Raw genomic sequence first — 9,958 nt, 5'->3', positions numbered from 1 at the left:
CACCTATAGTCCCAGCTACTTGGGAGATTGAGGCAAGAGAATCACTTAAGCCCAAGAGTTTGAGGTTTCTATGAGCTGTGATGCCACAGCACTCTACCAAGGGTGACATAGTGAGACTCTGTCTCAAAAAAAAAAAAAAAAGAGAGAGAGAGCATAATAAAATTTTAAAATTAGGTGAATGGAAGAGACATATCTTCAGTTAAAAATACACACATTGTCAATTGTCATATTTTTAGAGACAAAACTTTCTCCTTCCTGCTGGTAGGAGAAAAAAGGAAACACATCAGAGACAGAGTACTGTCTTCAGAATCAAACCCAAGTCCCAGCAGCTGACTCTGGCTTTCAGTTTTCTGTAACTATAGCAAATGCTGAACACGCTTTGAATGATTCTCCAGTAAAGAAGACCATTTTGCTCTCTGCAATGAGATTTTAAAATCTCACAATCTCTACTTGATGAACTTTAGGGAAATAATCATTTGATAACTAGAGAGATTGCAGTGCTGTCTCCTCGTATGTATAAGAAATACCTCCTAATCCTGCTCTAGCCTTGCCACTATAAAGTATTTTAATTCTAAGTTTAATGATTCCTCCACACACACACACACACACACACACACACTTAACCCCAGGGCAGGGGAGGTGAGGACAGAAGAGTACAATTGCTTCTGTGGCCATTTTTGTGTCCCCCCACCCCCAAACTTTAGCCTTTTTCAGTAACAAGATTTTCCAAAATTAACTAGAGGATGCACCCCTTGAGGCACTGTGCCTCCTTGATCACTCTGTATTTCCGACTGTAACAGACATGCATTTGGCAATCTGCTGATGACAACTGGGTCTCTAACGAGAGGAGGCAGAAGCATCCTATGCGTTGAGAAGCTTTTCACACCACACAGATGTGCAGGGGAGTAAGCCCGATACATTCATGGAAATGGAGCAAAAGGAAACAGAAATGTGGCAAAAGACAAAAACAAAAGCCCAGCAGAGCGACAAAGCCATCATAATCATGGCTCACCTGGGGATCTGGTTGCAGAGTAGGCACTGGAGCAGTGGCCACCCCTCTTTACTGTGCACATGCAGTATACACAAAGCAGGAGACAGTGAGGAGAGTGGTTATTCATCAGGTCTAAATGTGTACACAGAAGAAGGGTCAACAACCTGCCCTAAGAGAGAGGTTAGCTATGGAAGGGGAAGGGGTGAAAAGTAGAAGGCCCAAAACACTCGGCCTCTCGTAAAGACAGATGTTTGAGAAAGTTTACATTGATAATACTTTCACACGTTCTAGATTCCCCACCTGCAAAATAATCGTTTTTCACCATTTTTTCCTTAACAGGAAATGATATTCTTAATTACTAAAATCAAACCCATAGATTCAATATATAGAAATACTTAGTTTTTAATTTTTAAAAATGCCAAAAAAGTTAAAATGAGGACGCATCTATAGCCTTGAGACTGGAAAGAAATTTAATTACAGGTAAGTCTGACTACTTTCTCAACAGTGATTGTTGCTACACTTATGTTGCTTGATGAAGGAATGGCCAGGGGAAATTGGTCAAGTAAATGCATGTCTGCGTGGAATGTGGTATGTTTGAAACAATAAGAGCTAATGTTAAGAAAATAAGTATTTACAATTATATAGCAGTATACAGTGGTCAAAATGTGAAACGCTTATATGTAAATACTGGAAGACCCTAGAATTATCAGGCTGCTCTCAAGAAAATGTGTCAGAACAAAAACATACAGATTTTTTGAAAGAATTATTATACTTTGGGACACAGACAACTTTTTAGTTTTAAAAAATCATATTTCCTGCATGCTGTTGTGGAACCTGGCTCCCCAAGAGCCAGGACAAGATAATTAGTTCGTAATAATTAAAAAAAAAAAAAAAAACTAAAGGAAAATGGTCTTTTCCTTCTATGACCACTTATTCCTTTTCCATTAACTACCTGAAGCTGGTGATTTGCTGCGTCGAGAGAGCCCTGGGCTTTTGGATCCAGAATATTTAACAGCTGAGGATCGAGAATAAGATGACTTCAGGACACGGCATTCTAGAAAGAAACAAAAAAGCGTGTTAAATAAATCTAGTTTTAATACTGAAAGAAAGGAGATTATGTGTAATTGTAGTTTACTACCTAAAACCTTTACATGATCATTTCTCTATTATTTTTAATTTAATGTACAAAGTAATGGTTCCAAAAGTACATCTGAGGTTTTCTTTAGACAAGCTACACACATCTCATTGTTCCAGATGGAGCTCTCAATGAACGCAGGAATCCCAATGTCCTAACTTGATATACACAAACGTCCACAGTAACCTATGTCTGCCCAACTCTTCTTTTTTAAATCAGCAACAGGGATAAGCAAATATTACAATATTATTATCTTCTCCACTTCTTGCGTATTTTATTTTGAAAGGGCATGAGACTCCAACTTCTGAACCCCTTATAGTCTTATTTTTTGCCTTCCCAAAGTATGAAGCATCAAAAATGAGGAATCCAGCTTTAAACAATTACTAGTCTTTCCCTAAGTGGCCAAATAGTGTTTAGAGTACCAGCCATAATTATAGCTAAAAAACTGCTTCTAATTTGAATAACTAAGAACTATGGGTTTTGGAGTCACATAGATTCTGGATGAATCATGGATTAGATGTTTGCTAAGTGAAGTGGGTACCCTGGTCAGATTCTAAAGCCTCAGTTTTCTTCCCCATGAAGCTGGGAAAGATCAAAATATGCTTCACAGGCTTGCTATAAGGATTAAATTAGATAACATATTGTCTGTAATTCACTTTAAAATACTGCGATTCATACAGGAAGATTAAAATGTGGGTTAGTTTTAATCTGTATCCCAGGGGCAGTACACGGACCTGTGAGCATAGGAATCAGGAAAATACACACCAGGGGAGGCTAGTTAGCATGTGAAAGACGAATCCAAACCCCAGACCAGTGGTTCTCTACCTTTCTAATGCCACTGCCCTTTAATACAGTTCCTGTGGATCAAGAACCACAGGTTGAGAACCTCTGCCCTAGACAGAGAGAGCTTTGGCTTAATTAGCACTGTGGCTCTCGAATTGTTAAAAAGCTGGTGTGGTGTGGTGTGGTGTGTGGATTAGTTAGCAACATCCCTAAAGGCACTGCCACTCTTTTGTGAGCAGGACTGGTGAATATAAAGAGCTAATAACCTAGAACGTCCCAGGTTAGGAAAAGGAGCCAGTCCTGCATCCAGCTCTTACTAGATGACTTTGTTACATTACTTAAGATCAGATTAGCTGCATTCTATGGATTTGAATGGATATGTAATGCAAGAAGTCATGAGAAGCCTAAAGGACAGAGAGGGGGTCGACGTCATCAAGACCACAACACATGTTACATAACTGATTTTTTTTTTTAATCTTTGCCTCCTTAATAAATCTACCTGTGTCAGAATTAGGTCTGAGACTTGCTAAGACTGTAAAATTGTACCATATAATGGGAGTCACATAATAATACTGTTAACAAGAATAACAAAAATAGCAAGCAGACACATACTACTTATGTGACAGGCACCCTTCTAAAGTTATGTTAATCCATTTAATCCTCACAAAACCGAATAAAATGGCCATTATTATCCTCACTTTGCAGAAGGTTAAGTAACTAGAGAGCAAGAGGGAAGAAATGAATAGTTCTCACCAACCTCCAACTACTGGAAACCTTTAATCCCACCACCAAAAAACTACAAATGATCCAATTAGTTCAGGTAAATGCATGACATACACCCACAGCACAGAGGACGATGCCTGGACATACACAGCGAGTGCTCAGCAAATGTTTTGTTATTGTCATTGTGGCTCAGAAACCAATAGCCCAAATGATGGTGCTTTGACAACAGACTGAACTCAAGAAGCCTCTCAGTCTCTTTGACCTCCTCCCAAAGAGGATGAAGTTCCTTTCTCTGCCTCATATCCAGACTCCCCAGGGAGAGCAATTGTTTTTGTTTCTGTTTTTCCTTCCCTTCCCTTGAAGACTGAGGCGGTAACCACACCTAGGCAGACCCTTTCTGCCCAGGAGAACTATTTAAGAGTTAATGTCTGATCCCAGACCCATTCATTTTCCCAGGTTATCCTTTAGTGCCTCTCAGCAGAACTCTTCTCCCCAGTCCCATAACCTGCTTTGCCAGGATGGTCTACAAACTTCAGAGTCCTTTTCCAGAGGGAGCAAAATCACTCTGTGATTCTCCCCATGTATAAAAAAATGTGTAAGCCTGGCCAGACGCAGTGGCTCATGCCGGTAATCCTAGCACTCTGGAAGTCCAAGGAGGGTGGATTGCTTGAACTCACGAGTTCAAAACCAGCCTGAGCAAAAAGTGAGACCCCTGTCTCCACTAAAATTAGAAAAACTGAAGCAAGAGGATCGCTTGAGCCTGGGTTGGAGGTTGCTGTGAGCTATGACGCCATGGCACTCTATCCAGGGTAACAGCTTGTTCTCTGTCTCAAAAAAAAGAAAAGAAAGAAAGAAAGAAAAAGAAAAAATATGTAAGCCTTTTCCATTGGTGGCCCTATGATGTTGTTTGTATCTCTACAACTTAGAATGTATTTAGTTTCAGTGTCTCGCCTTCCAAAATGACTACTGACATCAAAGATATATTATGAGACTAAATCTAAAATTAGGAAGGATGTAAAATACAGATAAAATGCATATTTCACTTAACCTGAACCACACAGAATGAGAGAAATCATCAGCACAGAAACACAAAAGGACTTTCCAGTCGTGTTACCAGCCTAAAGCAGGGCCAGCCCAACAAGACAATACAATATAGAAAACCTCAAAGACGTTTGGCAGAGATGAAAAACACACAGAAGGCTGGGCGTGGTGGCTCAGGCCTGTGATTCCAGTACATGGGGAGGGCGAGAAAGCAGGATCCTTTGAGCTCAGGAGTTCAAGACCAGCCTGAGCAAGAGTGACACCCCATCTCTACTAAGAATGGAAAAATCAGCTAGGAGTTGTGCCAGCTTCTGTAGGTCTAGCTAGCTACCTGGGAGGCTGAGGCAGGAAGATCGCTTGAACCCAGGAGTTCAAGGTTGCTGTAAAAGCAAGGCTGATGCCATAGCACTGTAGCCTAGAGCAACAGCGTGAGACTCTGTCTGAAGAAAAAAAAATACATATATATGTATATATACACAGACACACACAAATACATATATATTTTATATGTAATCATATATATATACACACACATATACATACATACACACATATACATGTAATAGAGAGAGGGAGAGCAGATAAATCGTCCCCAAAACACAGCTAATCTGATGCAGCGTAACAGGAAAGAATTACACAAGGAAGTCTGCTGATCAAAGAATGTATCATCTCAATTTTTTAAAAGTCTATGTATTCCTATATTTTACTTGGTAATATGTTTAATTCTGGACTGTCAGAACCACTACAACTGGAAGTGGTCTACTATCTAATTTTTTAAAAGCCAAATTTCTGCATTTAAGAGCGAGACTATATTTCTAAAATCCTGCTCCTTTGTAAAATGTTGTATGATTTTACCTCATTTAAAGCTGACTTCACAATCAGCTAAAATAATCACTGTAACTGAAGTAGGTTTAAGGTGATCCGTGACAAAAGGGGAAAGCGATGCTTCCAGAATAACGTCCAAAATCACTGAGGTTGCTGGTAAACAACTGAAAACCATTGGCTAAAATCAAGAAAAGAGGACTTTTTTTATTCCACCTATGATATGACTATATTTTTTCTCAAATACAATCATATATATCACAGGTTCCTTAACAACAAGGACATGTTCTAAGAAATGCCAGAGAATTTCACGTGCACAAACCTGGATGGAATAGCCCAGTACCCTTCTAGGATATATGGTACAGCCTACTGTTTCTGGCTACAGACCTGTACGGCTTGTGACAGTACTGAATGCTATAGACATCTGTGACACAGCGGTATCTGTGTCCCTAAACATATCCAAAGAGAAAGGTATGGTAAAAATATGGTATTATAATCTTATGGGACCACCATTGTGTACATAGTCCATCACTGACCAAAAGGTCACTCTGCAGCACACCACTGCATATAAGCAATGCATGATATTGTTTTCTTAAAAAGTTGCAACGAAAGCAATGAGGTGAGGTCGAAAGAAACCTCAGTTAATCAACATCAACAATCTATTTATATCTCTTTATCTATTTCTTTATGCACACATAAAATAAAAAATAAAATATAAATAAAATATAAAAAAATAAATAAAAAAAAATAAAATATAAAAAATAAAAAAATAAAAAATAAAAAGCTAAGTGTTTCAGCTTCAACGTAATCCATGCATTTACAGGGGCACAGCCAGCCACCATCCAAAGGTGTGGGCAAAACATTTCAGAGGCAGAAATCAACAAGAAGAGAACGGAAATGAACTGCTAAAAATGAAAACTGCTTGTATAATCAGCCCCAAGAACAAATTTCAATGACCCTCCTATTTAAGTTTCTATAATCCTCTCCCTTAACTAATTACTTGACCTTTTGAGTTGTTTCCAACAAATGGTGGCTTTTCTGCAAGACAAAAGAGCTGAGATTTTGAAAGCCCCGGGGCATAGTTTTTGATGCCAAGATCCACCATCCTCCAGGAGCTGCACCCGATACACCCTCACCCTCGTTAATTGACCTGCACCCAGCAGCAAAGCCCTGCCTTTAAAGGCCCATGATGTCCTGTGGCAGACAGACAGATTTAAGCTGCTTCTCCCAAACTGTCAACCAGATATCTGTCCTATTAAAAATTCCTTTCTTTCTTGGCAATCCTAGTTGTCTCAAAAATTGAATGTTTGTTCAATGAACAAGTGGACCTAGATCAAAACCCCCTTGCAGTTTTCAACAACACTGGAGTTGGGGGGTTTTCTTTTTCTTTCCTTTCTAGGTTTTTAATAACTAGGCAAGTGCTTTCATGTCATTCTATATTTTCTTTGGCTCAAAAAGAGCACTGCCAATGCCATCTGTCTTTAACACATCAGACCTCTTCACATACACCAAGTAGCTAAGTCCCAGGCCTTCATTTCAGGGGTTACAAAGATGGCCAATGAACTGCCTTACCGCTGTGATCGAGGACAAAGTCATCTTGGGCATAACGGAATTTTTCAGGTCCACATGCAATAAAAACATCATCATCACCAAAAAAGTCTTGCAGACAAGTAACCTAAAAAAAAAAAAAAAGTCCAAGAAATAAATTAGAAACATTAGAAGTGAAATCAAAAGCAAAATTAAATACATCTTTAAGCCTCAACTACAGTATTGAAGTGGAATAGAAAGCTGTTCCTAAGGTCACATTCCATTTCCAAGCATTTTCACACACTTCCTCTTGAGCTCAGAACAACAGTGTCAAGGGTCCACAGCAGGTATTGATACTCCTGTTCTGGCCAGGTGTGGTGGTTCACACCTGTAATCTTAACATTGGACGGCCAATGCAGGAGGATCCCTCAAGGTCACTTCTTTGAGCAAGAAGGATACCCTGTCTCCACCAAAAACAGAAAAAATGAGCTGGGTGTTGCAGCTGAGGCAGGAGGATGGCTTGACCCCAGAAGTTTGAGGGTGCTATGGAGCAGTGATGATGCCACTGTACCCAGGGTGAGAGAGAACAAGACTCTGCCTCAAAAAAAAAAAAAAAATCCTGTTTGACAGGTGAAGTTGAGAGTTCAGTAATGTGAAGTTAAGTGATTTTTTTCCCCAGGGATCCCAATAATTTGGTGGCTAAGATGGGGTTGCTGAGGCCTCTGCTCTCAGCTGAGTGTTCTCGTCTATTCTGGCCATTCTCACAGCAACCCCAGGTCCCAGCTGTGTGACCTTGGACATGACTTCACCGTACCTCTGGAATAGTGCCTTGGGTTGTTTTAAAAATTAATACATGAAGACTACTTGGAACAGTGCCTGGCACCTAAGTGTTGAATTTATTGACTCTCATCTCTATCACCACACCACCACCAGTATCACCAGAGGAAGATTTACAATGAAACTAATAAGATGTAAGCTTTCAGGCTCTTCCAAGGCCTTGTACCTAAATGTATGATCTCAATCTCATATCCTTCCTTCCTTTCTTTCTTTTCTTTTTTTTTTGAGACAGAGTCTTACTATGTCGCCCTTGGTAGAGGTCATTATTGTTTAGCTGGGCCGGGTTCAAACCTGCCAGCCTCAGTGTATGTGGCCGGTGCCATAACCACTGTGCTATGGGCGCCGAGCCTCATATCCTTTCTTCAGAAAGGCACTACCGTCTCCAGTTTTGGGCATTACAGAACCTGGATCTATCTTAGGGAGAACATTCATCCATGTATCCCAGTGGTGACAAGAACCACGTTCTAGGATTTGGGACATACACGGGTTCTATTTTTACCTGTTCACCAATGGGCTATGATTTCTTTTCTGAGAAGTACTCCATTCCCAATCATAAAGTGTTTAAAGGAACCACGTTGCTTTACTATTAGCAATCTCAATAATTTCTTGAATCTTCCTGATCATCATTTAGCTTTTTGTTGTAACAAAAATAAACCTCAACATAGTTAGAAAACAATGTTGTCAAGAAAAGACAGTGAAGTAGATACAACGTAGATCACTCAGATCACAGCGCTTAAGTGACCCGAAGGATGCACACTTGGCAATGCCAAAAAGTTGACTGCAGAAGACAGTGGGGTATGATGCAGGATGCTGCATGCTCCTCCCAATTCTCATCAAGCAAGATGCAGCTTCTGCACTTCACTGAAATTCAACTCATACTACCGTGTCTGAGGTCTTTAAGAACTGTGTTTCCATCATTGCTGCTAAGCCTGCTCTGTCTCCGTTGGTGGTAGCACGTACCCCTTCATCCACCCGAGCCCCCAGCAGTCATCCCTTTCTCCTTTCCTCATCAGTCCTTCATGGCTCCTCTTTTTTACATCTTATGTGGTTCTCAGGTATTTCCATTTCTGCTCTTTGGTTAAGACTGTTCTCCCTTCTTGCCTGCACTCCTGCCATTGCCCTGGTAACAGGTGTCTTCCCCGCCCATCTTGTATTCCATGACTCCCTAGGATCAGTCATCACTGTTCTCGCCGGCGCCAGGGTGACCACACTCCTGTGACAGCCCTCGGTGGCTTCCTCCCTTCACAAGATGATGCTCCTCCTGGGGCGCAGCCACCTGACCCCCTACCTCTTCCATTCACTTTCCGGCCATGTGGAGTCTACTTTGGGACTGCCCACCTGCACAGGCAGTTTTTTTTTACAGCTTTATTGAGATATAATTCACATGTCATAGAATTTATCCATTTAAGGTCCACAGTTCTATGGTTGTTAGTATATTCAGAGCCATGCAGGTATCCCTGAAATCTACTTCAGAACATTTTCATCACCCCCCAAAGAAACACCATGCCCCATCAGTACTCACTCTGCACATCCTCCTTCCTCACCCCGTCTCTATGTGTCTGCCTATTCCAGACATTTCACATAAACCAAAATCATACATACACGGCGAGATTGGCTTCCTTCACTTAGCATGTTTGCAAGGTTCCCCCATGCTGGAGCGGTATCAGCACCGCATTCTGTGGTATGTACACACCACATTTTGTTCATCCATGTATCAGACACCGGACATGCGTGTGGGTCATTTCCACTTCAGTGCTGGCTCTTAGCACCGTGCTTCCCTTACCCTGATCCTGGGGCCTTTCTGCTCCCTTTAGGGCCTTGAGCACAGGTGAGCACTGATGTTTCCTACTCATCATTCCCTAGGGTCTTAGTGGACACTTAATACATGCAACTGTGACTGGAACTGGGTTCTTGGACACTGTAACTCCTCTGGGGTAAGTAGAACCACAGCTGCTATGTCAGCTGCCACCTCCACCACTTACATTCAGGATTTACTGAGTGTAGGCATCACTTAACATCTCTGAACTCTCTCTCTCTGCATCGTGAGACATATTATATCTCAATCCCTACTGCAACCCTACGAGGTTGATAGTATTATT

The 9,958-nt window shown here is 41.0% G+C and overlaps 1 protein-coding gene across 2 annotated transcripts in view; it reads right to left on the bottom strand.

Moving 5' to 3' along the window:
- Nucleotides 1–9,958, bottom strand: part of DCLK2 (doublecortin like kinase 2) — a 170,822-nt gene that overhangs the window by 53,345 nt on the left and 107,519 nt on the right. Inside the window, exons 3-5 of one of the 2 annotated variants that reach the window (XM_003790212.3) lie at nt 7,068–7,170; nt 1,944–2,045; nt 1,013–1,063 (exon numbers count right to left, since the gene is read on the bottom strand). In XM_003790212.3, coding sequence (XP_003790260.1) covers nt 1,013–1,063; nt 1,944–2,045; nt 7,068–7,170 — 256 coding nt within the window. The remainder of the gene's footprint in view (nt 1–1,012; nt 1,064–1,943; nt 2,046–7,067; nt 7,171–9,958) is intronic. The other variant, XM_012805407.2, reaches the window with a different exon arrangement.

This window comes from Otolemur garnettii, unplaced genomic scaffold, assembly GCF_000181295.1.
Source record: "Otolemur garnettii isolate 467f Iridium unplaced genomic scaffold, OtoGar3 scaffold00041, whole genome shotgun sequence".
NCBI classification, from domain to species: domain Eukaryota; kingdom Metazoa; phylum Chordata; class Mammalia; order Primates; family Galagidae; genus Otolemur; species Otolemur garnettii.
Note: the sequence above shows the minus strand (reverse complement) of the source record. Positions and strands in the feature narration are given on the sequence as shown.